General features: G+C 47.3%; 1 protein-coding gene across 7 annotated transcripts; it reads right to left on the reverse strand.

Annotated features, from left to right (window-relative positions):
* Nucleotides 1–4028: 4028 nt before the first annotated feature.
* Nucleotides 4029–22136, reverse strand: ZNF333 (zinc finger protein 333). 7 transcript variants are annotated; one of them, XM_045192602.2, is made up of 12 exons: nucleotides 21966–22136; nucleotides 19167–19210; nucleotides 18004–18127; nucleotides 17457–17552; nucleotides 16768–16850; nucleotides 13472–13588; nucleotides 11470–11557; nucleotides 8241–8329; nucleotides 7500–7626; nucleotides 7007–7120; nucleotides 6398–6474; nucleotides 4029–5521 (listed from the first exon to the last, which is right to left on the reverse strand). In XM_045192602.2, the coding sequence occupies exons 2-12, from the start codon at nucleotides 19203–19205 to the stop codon at nucleotides 4427–4429; spliced, it is 2049 nt and encodes a 682-aa protein (XP_045048537.2). In that variant the 5' UTR covers nucleotides 19206–19210; nucleotides 21966–22136; the 3' UTR covers nucleotides 4029–4426. The 7 variants fall into 7 exon arrangements, with proteins under 7 accessions (XP_045048537.2, XP_045048540.2, XP_045048536.2 ...); XM_045192605.2 differs by having other exon boundaries at nucleotides 21792–22136; XM_045192601.2 differs by having other exon boundaries at nucleotides 7022–7117; nucleotides 21792–22054.
* Between the last annotated feature and the right edge of the window lie 855 nt (nucleotides 22137–22991).

The following is a 22991-nucleotide window of genomic DNA, read 5'->3' on the forward strand; positions in this document are numbered from 1 at the left end:
CTCTTGGGACTAAGTGTCCTTTGAAGGTCTGACAGGTGGAGCAGTCTTTTAAGATAATCTTTGATCCTCACACACATCCCTTTGTCCCATCCCAGAGTCTAATAAGAGTACAGCCTTGGGCTGACCCACATGCTTAGAAACTACCTAGTATTAAATCCCTGGTGAATGCCAGGCACTATGTTCTCTCCACTCTGAGTAGAGGCTGCTGGCGGTGGTGGATTTCAGAGGTAGCAGCTTTGACTCTGAGGGTGAGAGGAAGCAGCCCACAGAAACCTGCAGCCAGTTGGGCTCAGAGACCACACATATTCCACCTGGGAGCATTTCCAGCACACGAATTCATATAGACTTAGCAAGCATAGCAAAAGCCTATTTTCTATCCAGCACAGAGCTAAGCTTAAAGGAAGTCACACTGAACAAGGTTCATGCATTCTCTGACCTCAGGGAACTTACAGAAAGAACATCAAGTCCAATAAACAATTCTAAAAACAGTGTAATTTAGAAAGAACCCCATCTCTGATTTCCACTTTGGATTTAGAAATGTAGTGGATATTGCTGCCACCACAGGAAAAAGAAAAGGCTGAGTAATTAATAAAAACATAACTTTCTTGGCACCAGTAGAGAGCTCAAGTCACAAGCAACGGAGTAGCCTGACACCTAGGGGAAGAGAGGTGGACAGAGTGCTGACTCACCTGTAGCACAAGATGAAGACAGCACCACCAGACAAGAGGGCAAGATTTCTGCTGAAATTCCTAGCCAGTTGCTAAAGGCCAAGTGCTGGCTGGTGTGAGTTCTCCCCCACTCACAGGCTCTTCTTAGGCCACCATTGAGCACCCATGAGGAAGACCGAGCGTAGCGCCAGAGGTGGGAGAAAGGCTCCTCCCGCTCAGCCAGATCCACATGATTATCAAATGCATGTTGTTTTCCAAGTTACCGCAGACATCTCTGCCAGTGGTTCCCCTACTATGTAGCCTTTTCCTAACATTGAAAAGCAGTTTGTTCACCATATTTCCAGCCATTTTCTTCACTCCTTTTCAGCTGCTTTCTTGCTGCCAAATTCTAAAGTCAATGCCACAGTCTAAGTTTTCTTACAGTGGCCTCCTCTTTCTGACACTAACTTCTGTCAGTTACCTATCCCTACCTGACCGCCGCATGTACTCATAATCCTGAGTCAGCAATTTGAGCTGCGCACAGCTAGGCAGTTCTGACGGCCTCACATAGGGTCGCTCATGCAACTTCAGTCACCTGGTGGTTTCCCTGGGGCTGATGATCAAACATGGCATCACTCGCAAGTCTGCTGGTTGGTGCTGACCACCAGCAAGGCGCCCCTTTCCATGTGGCCCCTCAATGAGGAGGCCTACCCAGGCTTCTTCACACTTTGCTCTCAAGAGTCTTAACCACAGCTAAAAGAGGGCAAACCCCAACGTGTGTTTTTCAAGCCTCTGCTTCCCTCATGTTCGATAATGTTCCATTGGCCAAACAAATCATGTCATCAAGCTTACCTTCAAGGAGTAGAGAAATAAACTCCATCTCCTGATAGGAACAGAAAAGTCACATTGAAGAAAGATTTTCAAGGAGGGATGGAAGAAATTGTGGCAACCGTCTACCACATCATTATTCACCCACCCCCATAAAATTGTGAATTAGAACACAGGAAACCACTTACTTATTAATACAGCTAAAATTACATGGACTGACAGCAGCATGTGTTGCCAAAGATGCACAGCAAATAAAACTCTCCTTCACTGATGAGGGAAATATAAATTGTTTCAACCATTTTTGGAAAACTGTTTGGCAGTATCTACTCAAGCTAAAGATATGCCTACCAAACGACCCAGCAGTGCCACTCCCAGGTTTCTACCCAAGAGAAATGAGAACGTGACCACAATGAGCCAAGCACGGGAACATTCACAGCAGCGATATTCACAACAGCAAAACCTGGGGATAACCCAAATGTCCATAAAGACGAACTTCAAAGTTCTCGTATATTCACATGATGGAATATTACACAGCAATTTTTAGAAAGAATAAAGTACTTATAAAGTGACAAAGATAAATTTCATGGACACTAAGTGAAAAAAACTAAGTATAAGAGGGCATACTGTGAGGTTTCATTTCTGTGAACAGGGAAAACAAATCTATGGTGATGGAAGTCAGAACATGGGTTACCTCTGGGGATGGGGCTCATGGACTGGGAGAGAAAATATTTTATGTCTTGATGTGGGTGGTACAGATATATGTAAAATTCATCAAGGTGGGCACTAAAATGTATGAACCGTTATATAAGTTACACCTCAGTTAAAACACAAAAACAGAACTCTGTGAGAACAGGTGAAAATGAAGAATAGCCACCTTGGGTAAAGCACTGTGGAGACTGGGTGGATTTGGAGCCAGACTCTGTCACTTACCACCTGCATAACCTTGGTTCATTCACCTCATCTGCTGGGCCTCAGTTTCCTCATGTGTGAATTGAAGATAATAAAAGACCTTCCCTCGGTATCATTGTGGACACTAAATATCTTAAAAGATACAAAGCTTTGGGAAATACTATCAATTAATATTAAGGTCTGAATAATTATTTGCTATTATGTTGATGAGTAGTTGAATATTCATTGCTAGAGAGAAAGATGGTCATTTTATAAGAAACAATTTGCTAGAACTTATAAAATATCAAAAATCAGCACTGCCTGGTTTGGCTCAGTAGGTTGGACATTGTCCTGCAATCCAAAAGGTCACAAAATTAATTCCTGATCAGGACACATGCCTAGGCAACCAATCAATGTTTCTCTTGTGCATCAATGTTTCTCTTTCTCCCTCCCTTCCCTTCTCTCCAGAAAAATAAATACAATTTTTTAAACATCAGTTCATTTAATCTCTTTGCTCCAAAATATATGAATTTAAAGTGACAGAATAGAAACCCACGATCATCGTGGGAGAGTGCACCGTAGCTCTCTCAGTGAATGACTGATCAGAGCCTCCTATGGACTGATGTGTATGTCCCCCAAATTCATAGGCTGAAGCCTACCACAATGTGATATCTAGAGGTGGGGCCTTTGGGAGGTGATAGGGTTATGGAGATGGACCCCTTATGGCTGAGGATTAGTGCCCTTACGAAAGGGACCCCAAAGAACTCCCTCGCTCCTTCTGTTATGTGAGAATGGAGAGAAGCTGGTCATCTGTGAATCAGGAAGCAGGTCCTCACCAGACACTAAATCTGCCAGCATCTTGATCTTGGACATTCAGGCTCCAGAGCTGTGAGAAATAAATTTCTGTTGGTCATAAGCCACCCAGTCTATGGTATCTGTTATTAACAGCAGCCCAAACTGACTAACACAGAGACCAATATTTATAAACGTGGAAAAGATTTTGGAAACACAAATAATATGCTCAATTTAGTACACATGTGAATGCAATACATTGATTTCAACCACCCATGAAGCACTTATAAAAAATGACCATGTACAGTGCATCAGATAGAAACTGCATTCAACTGTAATCAGCCCATCCCGGCCTTCCCTGGTCCACTGCTCTCGTCCCTAGATGAGCCCCTGTCACATATCGGTAAGGAGTGCATCCTCTTCATCTAACATGTTCAGAAATAAACAGTCCAGGGCTGGTGCAGACACATAAAGACACCAACTGGGGAACTAGAATGGTTGTGACCTCTGGCCACACTCTCTTTAGCTGGTGGCTTTTACCTTCTAGCATTGGACATCATGTCTGTTTGCACAAAAGGCAAGTAGAGGCATCAGGCTCAATGACACCACTCCTTTCCCAACTCTTTCCCGGGAGTCACATGCAGCAACTTCTCATGCTGATCAGCACTGGGGGGCATGGCCTTTTCTGACTGCAGAAGGGCTGGGAGATGGAGATTTTTTCATAGAGCACATTACCAATCTGAACAAAAAACACCTAAGTTATATTGTAAGGAGGAGAGGCAGTTTTGGTTAGCAACTACTAGAATGTGCCATACTAAACCAAACAACAAATCTCAACAAATACCTAAGATTCAATACACAAAGACCACATACTCAGATCACAACATAATTGAATTAATTATAAGCAGCAATAAAAAGGCAACTGTAAAACTCCCAGATATATGCAGGAACTTTCCAGAATGACAGAAATAATCTATATCTTCAATGGGGTGTTGGTTACATGTACGTATACATCTATCAAACTCATCCAACTCATAGGTTTATGTATTCCACTATAAGTAATTATCTCTCTATGAAAATATAACCACGTACAGTTATTTTAAAATCTAGTTCCAAAAAAGTGTCAAAGATTTAATCATAATGGCAACTAAGACAATATTTAGAATTTAACAAAAATGAAATTAGACACCAAAACAAGTGAAGTAGTAGCTAAACAAGTACTATGAGAGATGATCACAGGCCCAAATGTTTCTCTTTTTACAAACTGGAAGTTAATTAGCAAAGGGCCCACCAAACGAATCAGACGCTGATAAAGGCAGGCCACCATTCCTGACATTTTCTCTCCTGGCGTGGGTCCTCTTATGCACAGTAAGTGAAGAACTGTGCCTGAAGGCCTTCTCGCACTGATTACATTCATAGGGTCTCCCTGCAGTGTGGGTTCTCACGTGCACCATAAGGTGTGAAGACTGGCCAAAGGCCCGCCCACATTCCTGACACGCATAGGGCTTCTTGCCAGTGTGGGTCCTCGCATGCTTCCTGAGGGATGAGGGCTCACCAAAGGCTCGCCCGCATTCCTGGCACGCATAGGGCTTCTCTCCAGTGTGGGTTCGCATGTGACTCTTTAGGGTGGAGAGACGACTCAACACCTGACCGCAAGTAGTACACTCATAAAGTTTCTCCCCTGTGTGGATCCTCTTGTGAACGTTCAGATGGGTGCTCGTCCGAAAGGGCTTCCCACACTGGCTGCATTTGTACGGTTTCTCTCTGGTGTGAGTCCGCAGGTGAGTCTTCAGGGATGAATGCTCCCTGAAGGCTTTCCCGCACTGACTGCACTCAAAGGGCTTCTCTCCAGTGTGAGTCCTCACATGGCTCCTCAGAGAAGACGGCTGGTTAAAAGCTTTCCCACAGTCCTTACATTCATAGGGCTTCTCGCCCGTGTGGTTCCTCTGGTGCAAAATCAAGTTGAAGTTCCTCGTGAAGGTTTTCCCACACTGACTGCACTCGAAGGGTTTCTCTCCTGTGTGAGTCCTCATGTGGCGCCGCAGATTTGAGGAGTACTTGAAGGCGTGCCTACACTCCTCGCATTCAAAGCACTTCTCTGAGGTATGGGTCTTCTCGTGCCTGACAAGGTCAGAGCTGTATCTGAAGGATTTTTCACACCTGTTACATGCATAGGTTTTATCTCCACTATGGATCTTCTCACCCACTATTAGGTGAGTAGTCTGGAAGGTTTTCCCACCCTCTTGGCACTTGTAGGGGTTGCCTCCAGCATGAATTCTCTCATACTGAAAAAGTTGTTTAATGCTGTTGAAGGGTTGCCCAAGTTCATTATATTTGCAGAGTTTTTCTCCAGGTGGAGGCTGCTCCTGTCAAGTGAGGAAAATGCAAAGACCAAAGACTTTGTTACAATCAGCATTCTCCTCCAGGTGAACTGTGTGTGTGGAATCAAGGCATTTCTACAGCTGAAGCTTTCACTACTTTCGTGTGTCTGTACTATTTCTACCTACGTTCTGTCAAGTGGATGCGACACCACAAAGAGCCATCATTTTCATTTCTTTCACGGGGCTTCTTAGATGTAGACTTTTTCTGAATTGCTTAAGGCTATACTAAGTTTGTTTGTGTGTTTGTTTGTTTCTTTATAGAGAGGGGAAAGGAGGAAGAAAGAAAGGGAGAGAAATATCTATCAGTTGCCTCTCACATACCCCCAGCCAATCTAACCCACCAGCCCACACCATTCCAGGCGTCACTTAGTTTTAAATGCACTATGTCTGTGTCCCATTCGTGAACATGGTTAGGTGTGAGAACTCTGTCAATATGAGTCTTGATCTGCACTTCAAGTTCTCACTTCATGACTCACAGACTCTCTCCCAAGAAACAGGTTTCTCCTGGGTGAGCACCCCTTGCCTTCAATCTCTCTCTCTAGCCTCTAGTGCTGTTTGTCTTTCTTTTTCTTTTTTTTTAATATTTATTTATTTTTAAGAGAAGGGCAGGGAGGGAGAAAGAGAGAGACATGAAATACCAATATGGAGAGAAATATCCATTGGTTGCCCCTCCCATGCCCTCAGCTAGGGACCTGGCCCACAACCCAGACATGTGCTCTGACTGGGAATTGAACCAGCAACCTTTCGGTCACAGGCCAGCACTCAATCCACTGACCCACACCAGTCAGGGCTATTTTTCTGACCAAGAACAACCCCAGACTTTTCCTACTGTAGAGGGCCAAGAGTCTTTGTGTACCTTACCTTTCTCAAACCAATGGATGGGATCTCTGCAAAAATATCTTGGTTAAGAATGGACTCTTGGGGTTGAAGCTGAGGTTCTGAAATGAATTAAGGAGGAAAAACAGTAAGTGTACAGAGAAGGAAACTGTAGGACCAAGTGGACCAAAAACTTAAGCCAGGCACATGCAGAGTATTTTTTTAGATACTGATCTTAAATATGGAAAAAAATGGTGAAAAGGAGGAATGTATCAGAAAGTAAAGGAAAATTTTAAGGCATTTGGCTGTGCGAGGAGTCATGTAATCACAGAAACAAAGGACAGAAATAGTAGTTAATTTAGTAAGATTGGGACTGATGTTGAGAGAAAGTATTAACAACCTACAGTGGGGAGGAACTGCATGAACTCTACACATGGAAATGCTAAATGTAAAGAGCAGGTAGGATAAATCCTTCTACAGAACCTGAGCAAAGTAGTGAAGATAAAAAGAGGAAAAGGGAAAGGAAAAAAGGTAGAACTCACTAAGGAAGCTCAACCAACAGCCTCTTCTGTCAAAGGCATTGAAAGTATTTCCCTGACTGACACTTTCCAAATCTAACATTCATCTTACTGATCTCAGCAGCGCTCCACTCACCTATCTGGTGTTTACCTGTTCTGGCTCCTGGGAAGATCCCTCTCTCAGCGGTCCACATGTCTTCTCTTTGCTCCCAATAGGAAAAGGTAGTGAGTGTGCATAGTTGACCTCCTGCTTGTGGGGAAAGACGCAGGAGGTGGGTGGACTGCGCCTGCCCCAAAACAGGGGCTGACAATCTTTAGGGGCGCTGAGGTAGGAGCAGTGAAGTGAGCATGCCTAAATCCCGATGGGCACAGCAGAGCTTTTCCACTAAGAAACAAGCTCCCTACTGGGTCTCTGGGGACACTGTGACATTCTGGTCCCCAAAACTGAGGGTCTAGCTCAGGGATGTGTGTGAGAAGCCTAACACAGAAGACAGACCTTCATTTCCACAGGGAAGCCACTACACTGTAAGCACCACGATGGCAGGACTTGTCTGTCTTTTCACCTCTCGGTTCCCAGAACCCACACTTGCTGGGTGTGTGTATGGATGAAGCGATGAGTCCAGCCTTACCCACTGAGGCCAGGTTCCTGTAGTTCTCCAGCATCACGTCTCTGTACAGGCTTCTCTGCGCAGAGTCTAGAAACCTCCATTCTTCAGGGGTGAAGAGCACGGTCACATCTGCAAAGGTGACTGGTTCCTAAAATGCACACCCACCAGGCTCAGTCAGGGGCCACCTCTGCCAATACTCAAGAGGATGATGGGGGGCGGACAAGCCTGGGGCAGGGAGCCACCATGCAGAGGATTTTCAGATGAGGATCTGAAGTACCTCAGAATCTGCCCCTTGGCTTTGGCCTCAAAACTAAAATTCTTTTCTCTCTACTCTTCCCTCCCAGAGGGAGAGCATCCAAAGGCATAGTATCAAAGGACCTCAACTTCATGACAGGACTTAGCTATTGACAACTAGCCAGGAAGCCCTTGCAGTTGTATTCCACACCAGCCCCAGGGTCCAGAAGAGCTGAGCCTCCTGCAGGCAAGAGAGAGATGTTTGCTCCAGGAGACCAAGAAGGTTATAAGAAGAGGGCAGCTCACACCCTTGCTTTGTTTTCCCTCCTCACACTTAGCAGCACGACACTCGACAGCCTGAGGAGGGTGTGACTGGGGCTGGTGTCACTGCCTGAGCTGGCCTCCACCCGCTGAGAGAGGCCCAGTGCCTGGTGCCTGGATGCCAGCTCTGTGGGGTCGAGAAGCTCCAGGCCATGCAAAGGGGACAAGGAGGCAAAGCAAGAAGAGTGAGAAGGATGTCTTCCTTACCTGTACACAGGTAGGTGGCACCCCGGGAACCACAGCTTCTTTATCCACACTCTCCTCCTGTAGCCACTCGGGGTCCTGAGCAGGCAGAGCTAGAGGAGAAGAGGTGAGCTGTGAGGCCCAGTGAGCTCACTCGCAGGCCCAAGGGCTGCCCACCCTGATAGTAGTAACCACATGTGTACACACATGTAAGCACACACTCACAGGGACACGCAGTGCTCACACCCTCAGTCCCCTTCTCAGTCTTTTGTACAAGCTCCTCCTCCATCTCACCTCTGGCTAGCATGCCCATGTGGCAGACCTTCCTCTTCTCATCCCCATCAGTCCTCTCTGCTTCAGCTGGCAACCTGCCCCTCTGGGCTTCAGTTCCCAACTCGACTTCACAAGGCCCAAATCCCCAGGCTAACTCACATCTGAACTCCAGACCCAGACACCCAACCCTTGGTTCCAGTCTCTCTACCTACATATCTGGGGGGACCAGAACGGAATATCCAGAATGAGCCAGATGGCAGGGCTATCGCCCCAGCAGGCAGAGGACAGAGCCTCGAGCCTCAGAGGATTATTCGCAGGCCTTGATATTGCCTTGCTCTGTTTTGAACTGGATTACGACTCAGGATCCCTTTCTTCTCTTCCACTGGGAATGGAAATGTCTGTCCTGAGCCTGTCCTGCCCTTGTATTCTGGACACAGAGATCCCCTCTTCTGGTTTCACAGGTTCACAGATAGAGAGAGTGTGCCCCCAGGGTGGACCACACTCTGAATCTAACCCTTGTACCTGATTTGGGTGATTTGCGTGATGAAATTTGTGACTTTCTGAGTTGATGATATAGATGAAGTTTTAGACTTGGAGTTGATGCTGGGATGGACAAAAATTTGAGGAATGTTGGGATCACGTGAATGTATTTTGCATGTGGGGAGGACATAAATTTGGGGAAGCCAAAGGCAGACTGTTATGGGTTGGATTCTGCTCCCCAGTAAAAGAGGAAGTTCTAACTCCCGATACCTCAGAATGTGACCTTATTTGAATTACAGGGGTTTTGCAGATGTAATTACTTAGGATGAAGTACAGTGGAGTAGAGTGGGCCCTCAATCCAATGACTGGTGTCCTTAAAGAAGAGGAAAAGAGACACAAAAACAGGGACACATGCAGGGAGACGGCCCTGTGGCCATGCAGGCAGATACTGGACCGATGCATCTACAAGCCAAGGGACACCAAGGATGCCAAAAGCACTAGAATCTGGGAGAGAGGCAAGGAAGGACCAGATTTCACAGGAAGTACAACCCTGCTGACACCTCGATTTCAGACTTCTGTGCCCTTAGAACTGTAAGACCTAAATTTCTCTTGTTTTACTGCCCCCCCCCCATAAAAAAGCATGCACTCACCACCTTCTTCCCAAAGCCTGTTCCTCCTCCAGCGTTCCCAATCTCAGGAAATGACATCCCCACCTTAGGTGAGAAATCTCACCCCTCTGACACTCGAGAGACCCCAACAATTAATCCACAAACAGTAAGTGGTGACCTCTCTACATGAGGCACCCACCGCTCCCCAACCCCACACGCCCATTTCCTTTCCTCCTAACAAGGCCCTGTCCATGGCTAATGCCAATCACATCTTCCTCCCTCTTGGATCCACTTAAATGTCACTCCCTCATGACTTAGATGTCACAACCCATCCCCCACACCATGCTTGGCACAGAAATACTTTGTATCCTCTGCTAAATGTATAGACACACAACTCACCAAAACTATCTCAACTTGACCTCCTGCATGTCTCAGAATGAATATTCCATCCTTACCTACCATGCAGATAAGAATTAACACAGCAGCTTTGACTGTGCTCTTTAGCAAGGCTGATGGCAGGGTTGGACCCTTGGCTGTGGTCTGGAAACTTGGATTTCAAGAGGGTTCCCACCACTCTCACTGGTAAGAAGAGTGCAGTCTGCTTAAACTGTTTGTAGAGTGTAGTCTGTGCTGCATGCCTGCTTTCCTTCTATGAGTCTGGAGTGTAGGCACGTTCTGAGCAGAGGACACACACATGCCCAGCCTTGAGTGAAATCCCTGGGTGCTGAGTCTCCAATGAGCCTCCTGGCAGACAACACTTCACACATGTTGTCCCTGAATGTTGTGGGGAATTAAGTGCATCCCATATGATTCTGCTGGGAGAGGGGTCTGGATGCTTGTGCCTGGTTCCCTCCAGGCTTCACCCCATGTGCCCTTTCCCTCGGCTAATTTTGCTTTGTATGCTTTCCCTGGAACAAACCATGGCCATGTGCACAACTATATGCTACGCCCTGTGAGGCCTCCTAGTAAGTCCTCAAATCTGAGAGTGGTCTTAGGGACCCCCACCACATTGACTCCACACCCACCCCAAGTCTAGGCCACCACCACTCCTTTCCTAATGCCTTCATCCACCACTCACATCGTCCCTGAGGCCCACCATCCTTCCAGGTGCTGGAGGCTTCTGTTAGAACCACAGGTGCATGGGCCCACTCACCTAAATGAGTCACTAACTCCCAGAAGCCTTAGGACATGAGCCAGGGTTCTTTGCCCACACTCCCAGGCACTGAAGGATCTGCAGCCCACTCACTTTCCAGGTAGCTCACCCCACTTCCCTGTGCCCCCTCCTCACAGACTGCCATGGGCCCCTGGGCATGCCAGGCTCTCTCCCCCGAGAGGTTTTCCAGAAGCTGTTTCTAGGCCTGAAATTCTCTCTCCAAACCTTTCCAAACATCACATCTGGCTACCTAAATGATACAGTAACTATGATCTAATGCACAGCCTGAAATTAAAGCTAAGATGTTATCTGTCCTCCAGAATTTTTCCCCTACATCTCAGTAAATATGCCTTTTAAACTCATTTTTTTAAAGTTCGTTTAAAACATGTGCCATGTATAGGAACTCAGCTATAACCATCATTGTCATATTTGTGTTGTAAAGAATTTAATCTCTCCCAAAGAGAGGACTGGCCTTTTGCCACAGCTCAGTGGGGCCTGCTCTTTCTTAACAGAAAGATCTGGGACAAAAAAAGGCTGATGGCAGGGTTGGACTGTGAAAAAGTCTGAGGACTGTGAAAGTGCCTTCCCCCCCAAATGCACAGACCACAAGAGGCCTTCATGTATTTTCTCCCAGTGGTGCAGGGTAATGCCGGCAGTCAGAGGAAATGAAGGCTGCAGGTACAAGTTCCCACAGGAAAGCCAGGCCCTCCAACTGTGACTCCACCTGGTTCTCACTCACCAGAAACCCTGGACCCCCAGGGCTTGGGGATGCCCAGTGCAGGTTCCAGTGTGGCCACCCTTTGAATCTGCACAGCTGCCTTCAGCCCCTAGACAGAGTGACAGGGACAGATTAGAGTCTGGTGGTCCATGGGATCCGTTCACACCTGCTCACTCTGACTGAATCTGCACAACGTGCATTTCCTCATTTGGGGAACATACTAATAAAAGGACATGCCCTGATTACCTGCTCAGATCTACTGAATTCTTCAAGAACTGCAACTCCTAGAAGGCTAGAGAGAAGGGGCCCCAGTGCAGGAGGCCTCCTCTGAGCAGCCTCCAGCTGTGAGGGGTATGCTGGGCAAAGCAGACAGTGGGTGCCAGAAGGCTGAGGGATAGAGGGAGGGTGTGGGGTGGACCCGTGCAAATGAGGGCAGTTAGAAAGTTATTTCTGGAAGGACGCCCCTTTGTGAGAGAAAGGATTTGGATGCTGCTCTACTGGTGGCTGCTCCCTTGGGAATCTGACCTGACTTGTACCTCTAAGGGACACCTCTGGCCTGTGTCCAGGGTGGGACCAGTGGAAGCAGGAGCCTATTGGAAGCAGTTTTGGCTGGGGTGGGTAGGGGTATAACGGTGAATCTGGGCAGGGTGGAGACAGTGGGGATAGGAGGAGCAGTCCAAGGTAGGTTATGGTTTGGCAGAAAAGCTATAGGACTTGGTGATAGGTGGGAAGTAAATCCAATAGGTCCCTCAGGGAAGGGGATGGGCAGGGGGAGGTAGGAGGCCCCTTCTTCTCAGGGCAGGGCACATCCTAAAGTGTCCCTCTCAAATGTTCTCAGTCGCCAGCCTGGATACTCCTCGGGGAGCCCTCAGATTGGGGGGGCTCCGCCCCTCTCCCAGTCCACCATGGATGATAATAAGTCTACCAAGACATGATCTGCTTGGGGAGGAAAGGTAGTCGATCTCTCAAAGGAGAAGGGCCAAGAGCCTTTTCCTCACTGGGCTTTTATTGGGTTCAATTTGCACAGGAATACAGGTAAAGCTCATCAATCATTGTCAGGCAGTAAGGATCAAACAATAGATAACAAACACAGAACTCTTAGGGCTTATTCTGAGTCAGGGTCAGTTAGCTAAAGGGCTATAAGACTGTGGGAAACAAACTCATTTCAGGCTTGGACCCTTATCATTTAAATTGAGGGTATTAGCAAAGCAGGTTTCACAGGATTTTCTGCATTCTTTCTTAGGCCTGATCGCCCCAGGGAATCTGCCCTTTCCAGCACAGGACTGCACAGCCCTCTGTCATTGTTTCAGGTTTAAATCAGGCAGGGGAAGTAAGGCAGCCAAGAGATTAGGAGACTTCTTGCAGGCAGAATGAGGACTCAGGCTATGTCAAAGCCAAGAGGTGAAGGTCCATCATCCCCCTTTTAATAGCCCCCCAAGTCCTTCCCTGTGGGCCTCTTCGTGACCATGCCTGTCTTAGGTCGTCCCTCCCTTGAGGCATCTTACCGGTCATTGGCTAACTGGTCAGGCTCAGGACCAAGCAGGGTAAAGTAAAGTGGGCAGGGGCAGTGCCCCTGCCAGGGAGATAAGCTTTGTCTTCTTAATGGCTTATGGTCCCAAGGTCTCTGACTCAGCCTTAACCATGGGGGGTTACAGCTTCTGAAACCAGGCAGGGCGGTTCCCAACATCAGATCACAGGACCCACTCATTCCTATAGGATTCCTAGCCATGGACAGGGGGGATATGAGGGTAGAAAGTGAAGGAAGAAAAGCTGGACCAAGAGAGGCAGGGCCAGGGTGATAGCTCCTGTCACCTGCCAACTTCTAGGTTTGCCTTCACGCAGAAATGCTAGGGCCTGCTCAGTTCTTATCAGGAGCTAAGCCTGGACCTCTAGCATGTTCTCAGTTCTCAACAGTGGTCCCTGAATGCCTCCCTCCCCTCCAGCCTCCTCATTAACAGAAATCCTGCACCCCAGGCCTTACTGGCTGAAGCCCCTGCAGCATAATATGAATTCCCAGGCTTACTGTGTATCCAGAAGGCCAAGACGACTCCCAGAGAGCTGGCTGGTCCTCAGGAGATGAAAGTATCCCCCTCTCCCCCATCATGGGCCAGGTCTGCATCCTCAAGTCCAGCCCCGGCTCCTAAAAAAAAGGCATGGAGAATGCTGAGCAGGACAGAGGTAGCACTGAGGCTGTTTTCAGCCTCAGAGACCCTTGGTTTAGGAGTAGTGAAGTCAGAAGGGGGAGCACATGGGTCTGGCAGTTCCAGACCCGATGACTCTTTTATTCCACTGAGGGCACCAGCCACCACCGAGTCTCCAAGGGTCCGAGGGCAGATCACGATGGACCTGACCGCTTTCTGGTTCTGGGGGCCTGGATGGAGGTTAGGCCACGAGCCCTCAGAGGGACTACAGGATGTTCAACCACAGAAAGGTTGGAAGCCCTTGGTTCTGAATGTGAACTGTGGTCTGTATTTATCTATTTGGCATCCATCACTCACAGGGCCAAACTATGGTCCACACCTGTTTACGTCTCACCCTGTCACCCAGAACCACCTCCTTAGCGACCTCTCACAAAAGGCAATACTCTCCCATCCTAAATCACCCAGACCAGGTACTAGACAACTAGGGGAGCCCCTGGGCCCAAGGTCCCCCAGAATTATTCAAACTCACCAATCCTGTTTGCCCTGCCCTGTGGAAACCCCCATACAGGCTCTGACCTAAACTCCTCCCTCATCCCTTTCAGCCTCCTCACTGACCCTGACGCTTTCCCTGTGTGGCCCCATTGGCATGGCAAGCCCTCTGCTCCGAAGAAATGCAAGTCAAAAAAAATTGGTGGCACCGCCCTCTCTGAGTAATCAGTCACCTCCATAAATTAAAGCCCCAATGGGCACATTTTGAGACAAATGTTTTCATCAAAGTAATTTTGACACAGATTATTCCTCTTAAAAAATAAGTTTTTTAGGAGTACAGCCTATTTGTTCAACTTACTGACTGAGCACTGTTAGTGTGGATGCTATGGGTCCAGCCAAGAACAAAAGTGCCCAGCCTCCAGGAGCTGGGGGCTGTGGAGAGGCAGCATAGGAAGACTGAGACACCCCTTCCTCGGTTTCCTTTAGGGCTCTTCTAAAAGCAATTCCCAACCCCTCCACTGGCCTTGCTGACCATGAGGGGTAGGCTACAGGGCCTTGGTCTGGCCCTAGCCACTAACACTTACTCCCATGCAACAGGGAGGCCTCAGAACTGCCACAGTGGGCCTCAGTGACTGGGACAAGGCTGGTGACACAGGAATGGTGGAAGGGCTAGCTGAAGAGTCAGCACCATCGACCAAGTGGCAGGTTTTGTGACCTCAGGCAGTATATCCTGGTGGCTGAGATGGTGGTCGCAGGAGTTAGGCCTGGATTCAGGTCCAAATCCAGCTTGACCACTTGCAGGTTATGTGTCTTCGGGAATGAACTGCTCAATTTCTCTACATGTGTCTGGAAGTGGATCTCCTCTGCCCATTTAGAACATTCTGTGGCCGCCTATTTCCTGGGGGATAGATGCAGCAGGAGAGGCCCCTCCTCTCCCACACTCAGTGCTCACTACTGAGCCGGACTAGAGTTCTATGGAAGGTTCTGGAGCCCCATGCTGAGAGGAAAGAGCCACAGAAACCAGAGAGGACCTGTCCACCGTAACACCCTCCCCGCTCCTCCCTTCCCATGGTCCAAATGCAGTGAAAGGTCATCGGTTCAATCCCCAGTCAGGGCACATGCCTGGGTTGCAGGTTTGGTACCCAGATGGGGTGTGTGCGAGAGGTGACCAATCAATGTTTCTCTCCCTCTCTTTCTCCCTCCCTTCCCTTCTCTTTAAAAATAAATAAAATATTTTTTTAAAAAGATACGGAGACAGTTGGGGCCTAGAGATGCCTTCACAAGCACCTACCCGTTCATTCCTTCACTCAGCAAGCCTCCACTGAGGGCTCTATGACATAGAATGCTTTGTAATGGGGTTGCGGCACTGATCACTTCAGATGACAGCCCTATAATCCAGCAGCTCCAGCAACAAATTTGCAGATCTCAAGTCCTCAAAAACCGCATGCCCTTTCCCAAGCAGCTACTAGAAAACATCCTCTACCTAAACAAGAATGTAGACCAAGGACAGCAAGGACCTGGGGAGAAGGAGGGGGTCTCAGCAGCCCTGGAGTCCATTGCAGGGTGGGCAGGGGTGATGATTTGAGCTACCTAACAGCCCCCATCAGGCTGTGCAGGGTCAGGCTCCCTGTGCTCAGGGCAAAGAAAGAGGATAAAATGGACTGAGGTCCCTACAACCTGGGCCACGCCACCCCGTCCACTGGGCCAGCATCTATGATGCCAAGAGGCCAATACCATCCATAACAAAGGCAAGGGTGTACAGACTGAGGCACCCCAGAGATCTCACTGGCTCTGGGACAAGCAGGCCCAGCCCAAGGGTGAAGCTGGGCACTGTGTGTCCCTCTACCCAAATCCTAACCCTCAAAATCCCCAATGGGAAACCAAACTTTGGAAGCTCCAGCAGTTTGGGAAAGCAGGAACTCAGGGCCAAAGTGGGGATGGAGGCACTCCGTGTGTATCTTCTTGTGCACTATAACATACAAGCTGGTTCTGCAGGTTCTTTCCCACTTTGAAAAGGGCTTCTTTCCAGTCTGGAGTCTCGACTTGTCTCTTGAAAAGGGAAGGATGCCTGACAACTTTCCCACATTCTTTATAATCAGACTGGCCCTCTCTCCTGTGGGTTCTCTTGTTCCTGTCCAGGTATCATTCCTCCAGAAGCCTTTCCTGCCACAGTTAAAGCATCAGCTGCCTTCTCTCCTGGCGGAGTTTGCCCCTGGCAAGGGATGAATGATGACAAAAAGCTTGCCAGCATTCCATGCTATGCCCAGGGATGCTCCCTGTTTTTGGCATTTCAAGGTGTGCCTTGTTTATACAGTTCAAGTTCTTCGAGGACACTTCGGGCTCCACCACCAGGCTTTCTCATGTGGGTAACCTTCCTGGGGCTTATCGCCTTTCATACAATCAATGTCTCACTCGCACTGATGGAAATGTGTACTTGGGGGAACCATCCAGGAAGACAGAGTCTTGAGCAACAGGTGGCATTTACCCAAATTAATGAGTCACAGACTATGTGAATAGTCGTATTCATTTATAGTCACAGTGTCCCCTCAGACACTGGGTGGGAAGGGGACACTCTTGAAGACGCGCCCTAGATCAAATGTCTCCCTGGCCCTGGGGTGCATTTTCAACTCACGTATTCCTCAACTTCTCCAATGAGAAAGAATTAAGGACCACTCACTGTGAACCTTACCATTTGCAAATCACGAGATGAATTTTCCTCCAAAATATCCTGCGTAACAGTAGACTCTTTGGATTTACGTTGAGATTCCCAGTCTAAAATAAATTGGAACCAAAAACAAACAAAAGGAATTTTTTTCAGAAAGAAATATTGGTATGAAATTGACAAAGAAAAAATAGGTTTTTAAAAATACTGACCTAAGAGGACTAAAGGGTAATGGAAAAAATACAATAAAAAATAGATATATAAAATAAACTTAAAAAATAAAAATATTGCCCTGGCTGCTGTGGCTCAGTGGATAGAGTGCCAGACTGCGAACCAAGAGGTCTCTGGTTCAATTCCCAGTCAGGACACATGCCTGGGTTGCAGGCCAGGTCCCCAGTTGGGGACCTGCAAGAGGCAACCAGTCAATGTCTCTCCCCCTCTCTCCCTTCCTTCCCCTCTCTCTAAAAGTAAATAAATAAAATAATTTTTTTAAAAAATGTAAAGGGAATTTGGAACATATCTTTTTCTGAGACCAAAGAGCTAGAATATGAAAAACAGAAGAAAAGCTAAAACAACTCCCTTGAGAAATCTCACACCAAATAGCCTTATTTCCCTCAAAATAGAGGACCTTTGAAATGCTCTAAGACTGACACTTTGCAGCACACTGCCCCCACGCCAGGGCAGCTCGCAAGATCCCTGTGTCCCCTGATACTCACCCACACCCATGGCACGGAGAATACCTCGTTCTGCTGCCCTCAACTCTTCTCGTGGCCCCACCTGGGAGGCAAGCCTGGGTTTACATGGTGGTGTCCCTGATCATGGAGAAAGACATACGTGCTGAGGGAGCAAGGGAGCGAGGGAGGACTTGTAAAGGAAAACAAACACTTCCCCATTGGCCACCCAGCTTACACATGGACTTCAGCAAAAGATGCTGAACAGTACAATGCTACAAAGTGATCACACTCAATTTCTAATGAACTCAGTGAAGCTCTTTAACAAGGGCCCAAACCACAAATATCCTCCTCTCTGTCCCATGGGGCTAATGTTCTATCAGCCCTAAAGCCAAGGTCAATGAGATCCACACAGGTCCTGCCTATGGAAAGAATTAAGTCAATGCAATGGATGGAGCTCTATTACCCTGTAGAAACCAGTGAACAGTGAACACCACAAAGCCGACACTATGAAGCCTATACCACATCCTCATGACCATGTGGCAGGCGCTTATCAAGCACACAGGATTTCACCATTTAGAGCCAGCCTTACCCCTAGGAGCCAGGGTCCGACGGTTGTCCAGTATTCCATATCTGTACAGGTTCCTCCGAGCTCCGTCCAGCAACTCCCATTCCTGGACAATCCCTGCTGCCACATCCTCGAAGGTGAATGATTCCTAAGACAGCATACATGTTCTGGCTCAGCAAGGACCACCCCCACCATTCTGGGGAAGGGAAACCTAGCACAAGAACACTGAGACAGGGGTACTCTCCATTCCAGAGCTCAGCAAAGCCCACGTGCCACTTGTCTTTGTAAATAAAGTTTTATCGGCACACAGCCGTGCCCGTGTGTTTACCTATCTCCGTGTGTTTACCTATGGATGTTTTTGTGCTACAAAGGCAGGATTAAGCAGTTGCTGCAACAGAGATCACATGGCCCACCAGGCCAAAAATATTTACTTTCTTTTAACCTTTGGACAAAACCTTTGGACAAATCCAAAAGTATAAGTTTTGGCTTTCTTTATCACATCACCAACCAGTGATGGCAGAGCCTGTACGTCTGAGCTTAGAGTTTTTCCTAATCTCCTTAACTGAGGCATCAGAAGTTTGGATTTGATCACTTCATTTTCGTGCCGCCCCTAGGTCCTCTCCCAAGACTTATATAAGCATATGCTTGGTAAGATAGGACTTCCATTACAACTGAGACACTCTATGGCCTTGTAATGTCACAGTTCTCTCCAGAGGCACTGCCAGCTCTCTGGGGTACTGGGAACGTTCTGTCTCCACTTGCTCAAAGGGCAGCCACCTGCATGTGTGGCCACTGAGCACTGGAGCAATGTGGCTCAGGCAACTGAGAAACTGAATTTTTTAATTTCATTGGATTTTAATTTGTTTAAATTTGAATTTCTACAGTCATGTGTTTACAGTAGGTCTCACAAGACAGAGCAAGGATGGCCCTAGAGGAGCTCTGCAGCCAGCTCTAAACAAGCCTTGCTCTGCAGCCAGATTCCAGAATTAGGCCCAGAGCCTGTCCTCCAAAGCCAGCTCCCTCCAGAGGTCAGGCACTGAAAGAAGTTGCCAGGTCCCCTGGAGCAGGGCAGAAAATCTCCACACTTCCCTTCCCCTTTCTTCCTTAGCTGCTGCTGAGGAGAGAAGGGACAGAGCTCAGAGTACATAATTGTCTACCCCCACCATCCCGACTCCCCAACGCCTCACCATGACACCAGAGCCAGGGTGGAAGGTCTCAGTAGGCATCCTTCCTGCAATAAAAGAGACCAAGTACAAGAAGGGGTGAGGGTAGAAGCAGAACACCAAACAGGGATTTAACTCAGGTAATTCCATTTTGGCAGACCACCAAGGAAAAACCCAATAAGCAACATACTGGGCCCACGCCACCTTCCAGACCATGGCACCTGCCCATTTCTACTACCGCCTCTCACCTAACTAAAGGATCGTCTGTCCTCATATTCCCTCAAAATACCTCTCACAACCTCTACCTTTCCTCCACTGTCTTTATCCAGTTGTGATTTTTATATTTACTCATTTGGGTGATTTTGCCTCTCTCTCCAACCATGATGTAAACTAAGTATAGGCCTATGTCCATTTTTTTTGAGGACCCCAAATTCCACCACCAGCACAACACTTGATGCATCTTTATATATTATATTTATACTTTTTCTGTAGAAGGCCAGATAGTAAATACCTTAGAATTTATGGGCCATGCAGTCTGTATAACAACTATTTAACTACATTTGCGGCATGAAAACAGCCATAAAGAACACAAAAAAACACCCTGGCCAGTGTGGCTCAGTTGGTTGGAGAGTCGTCCTGTACACCACAAGGCTGGGGGTTCAATTCCCCATAGGGCACATATCTAGGTTGCAGGCTCGATCCCCATTCGGGGCATGTATGGAAGACAACCAATCAATGTTTCTCTCTCACATCCATCTCTCTCTCTCTCAAAAAATCAATAAACATATTTCTTTTTTAAAAAAGAACACATAAAAATGTTTCAATAAAACTACTTATAGAAACCAGCATTGGCTCAGATTTGGCTCACAGGCCATAGTTTGCCAACACCTGCTTAATATTATGCAATAGAGAGAATATATCAATTACCAAGCTCTCTCGGCTCTACCTCCCACATGTGTCTCAACCACTGCATCTTTTCCAGTTCCACAAGCATCATCAAAACCCAAATACCATTATCTGAAACCTGAACTTATCCAAGCTCCTAAATATGGACCCTGATCATCCCAAACTCCATGCTCAATCCAACAGCTGACATTTTATCTAAATTACAAACAAACTCACGGCTGTCCCCTACTTAAAACTCTGATCAGTTTCTTCCCAGCGGCCTTAGAACAAAGCCCAAAGTTTACAATGACCTTCAGAGCCATGCCTTCCTCTCCAACCTAGTTCATCCACTCCATACTTTATTTTCTCTGCTTTGGCTTTCCCATTCTTTCCTAGGCTCCTGGAAGGCACGAGGCTTGGTACTGCCTGAAGGTCTGTGCCTGTGAAAATGTTCTCTCAAATCTCCTCTCCATTCCTACTCCACACCCCAAATCCCTGTCTAGCTATATACAACTCATCTTTTAGGTTCAAATACTTGTCCCTTTTAGGATGTTTTTCCTGACCTCCTCCCCAAATTATTCTGTTCCATGTTTCCATATCACCCTTTGCCATGATTAATTTAAAATCTGTCTTCCCAGCTAGAATAAAACCTCCATGGAGATAAGCACTGTATCTATCTTGGTGGCAATATTTCCCCCTGTTCAGGGCCCAGTCCATCCAGGGAACTCCCAGGATATGTGCCAAACTATCAATACTCCCCCAAAACAATTCAGCACAGACACATGAAACAATGTAACACAAAAATCAACATAAAAGTGACTTAAAATGTCTGTTCATATAACACAATCCACAAGAGATTTCAGATGTCTTTAAGGAACGTTAATTCTTTCTAAAAAGGAAAGATGATACTGTTTCTCTTCAGATGGTACAAATCGTTCGCCTTTTACTAAAAAGGCAAGATGAAACATGTATTCTTTTTGCAAACAAAAATTGAAATCTGATGTTTAATTTTCCTCCAGAATTAATTTTCATTTCTCAGTAGAGTGAGCTTTAATCCTATTCTTACAAAGAAAAAATCCCATTTATGGCCAACTCAATTTCAATTCCCACTATTAACTATGTCATCTTTTTCCTAGAGTTCCACATGTTTTGAAGCTCTGTAGTAATTTATAGGCTTGAGGTAACTGAGCCAAAGTGAAGAGAACTGAATAGCTTACTTTTCCTTGATGATAACACCTGTTACATAACTGAGAAATAGCTTTTCTTAAGACACCCTCACCTCGCAGTAAAAAAGAAAAAAAAAAGGCCTGGTATTCACAAAGGCATAAATTAAAAGAGAAATGAAAGGAAAAGGCAACAAAGCTAAGTCAACAGGTTCTAAATTCAGAAACTGCAAGTCGTCAGTCACCAGGGGGGAAAAAAAAAAATCTCATCTAATTCATCCCTTGGTAGAGGATGCATTCCATTTTCTTAATATTTACTTGACAAATCATTCAAACCAATTTGCACATATAGACTTAGACCTAACTTTTCCATTGCAGAATCAGGTAATACGAAATGTTATATTAAATAAAACTTGAATTGCTTATAAACAGTTATCTTGCATAAGGGCCATAGGGCAAGGCCCTACGAATACATCCATCTCTCGAATACAGGAGGACGGGTGAAGGCGGGGGCTGGCCAGTGTCACCATTCCTGAGCTGCAGGACCTGGACTGCACTTCGTCGTTTCCAATAGATGAAAGAGCCGGGTCTGCCAGGTTACCTGAGCGCCAGGTAGCAGGCTGGAGGAGTGCGTGGTGCGCTGCGAGGCAGACGTGTGCGCGCCTCATCCCGGCCCCAGGGCGACCGTGGGGACGAGGGACCTCGGCCAAAGCAGCGTCCCAGGTTGTGTGGCCCCTCCGTGCCCTCCCCGCGCTCCCGAGGGACCAGACCACACCTGCCAATCTTGCAGCGACACTCCCACCGCAGAACACCGTAGGGACCGCAGCACAGCCACCAAAGGCCACGCCGCTGCCGCTGCCCCAGCGGACTTTCCCTTCCGGTCTTGGGGCGGCTGGGAGCGGAAGTAACCGGGGCTCCAGGTTCTCAGGGCCGGGGAAGCTGCGAACGGTGGCCCGAGGGTTGACTCCGTGTAAATCCAACCTCAAAGCAGATATTCTGGTTTACTTACCTGAGGGAGTGAGGTTACGCTCTGGGATTGGATGGGGGGACCGAGAGGGGTTTAGGGGCGGGGTCTAGGCCCCGAAGGACCGGGCTGGGACACGGCTTAGGTCCACTGGGCGGGGATTGGGACGGGACCCGGGCTTGTTTGGGGGGCGCCTCGCTTGCGTGATGGAATGCACAATGTTTAACTTTCCCCTCCCCTTGTCTGGCCTCCACCTTTCTCCTTTGGCTTAACCCAGTCCTCTGAAAAAATATATCCTAGGTAAGATTTATTTTTTCAGTCTTCGTAATTTCTTTAAAAAATAGGATTGAACCCTGGTGGGTGTGACTCAGTGGGTTGAGTGCCTGCCTGCAAACCGAAAGGTCAGGGGTAGGATTCCTAGTCAGGGCACATGCCTGGGTTGCAGGCCAGGTCCCCAGTGGGGGGGTGTGAGGCGCAACCAATCAATGTATCTCTCGCAAAATTTCACGCTCTCTCTCTCCCTCCTGTCCCCTCTCTCTAAATACATAAAATCTTTGAGGGGAAAAAAGATTAAAAATAGGATCAAATATAGTCATGCACTACATAAGGACATTTTAGTCAATAAACGACTCATGTATGTGGATGACACAGGTGTCCTATACTAAACCTGATAAGCTCAGGAGAGGCCTTATAAATAAACTTAGAGACTGAAAGTAACAACATAGGATGGTCTAAAAATAAAACTGTTTAAAGGCAAGTCAGGGCAAGTACTCACATCCTTGCCCAGTATCTTCCTTGACAAAGGTCAATCTTTACCTTAACTAAGCCTATCGTCTT

The sequence above is a fragment of the Desmodus rotundus genome, chromosome 9 (genome assembly GCF_022682495.2).
Source record: "Desmodus rotundus isolate HL8 chromosome 9, HLdesRot8A.1, whole genome shotgun sequence".
Classification (NCBI taxonomy): domain Eukaryota; kingdom Metazoa; phylum Chordata; class Mammalia; order Chiroptera; family Phyllostomidae; genus Desmodus; species Desmodus rotundus.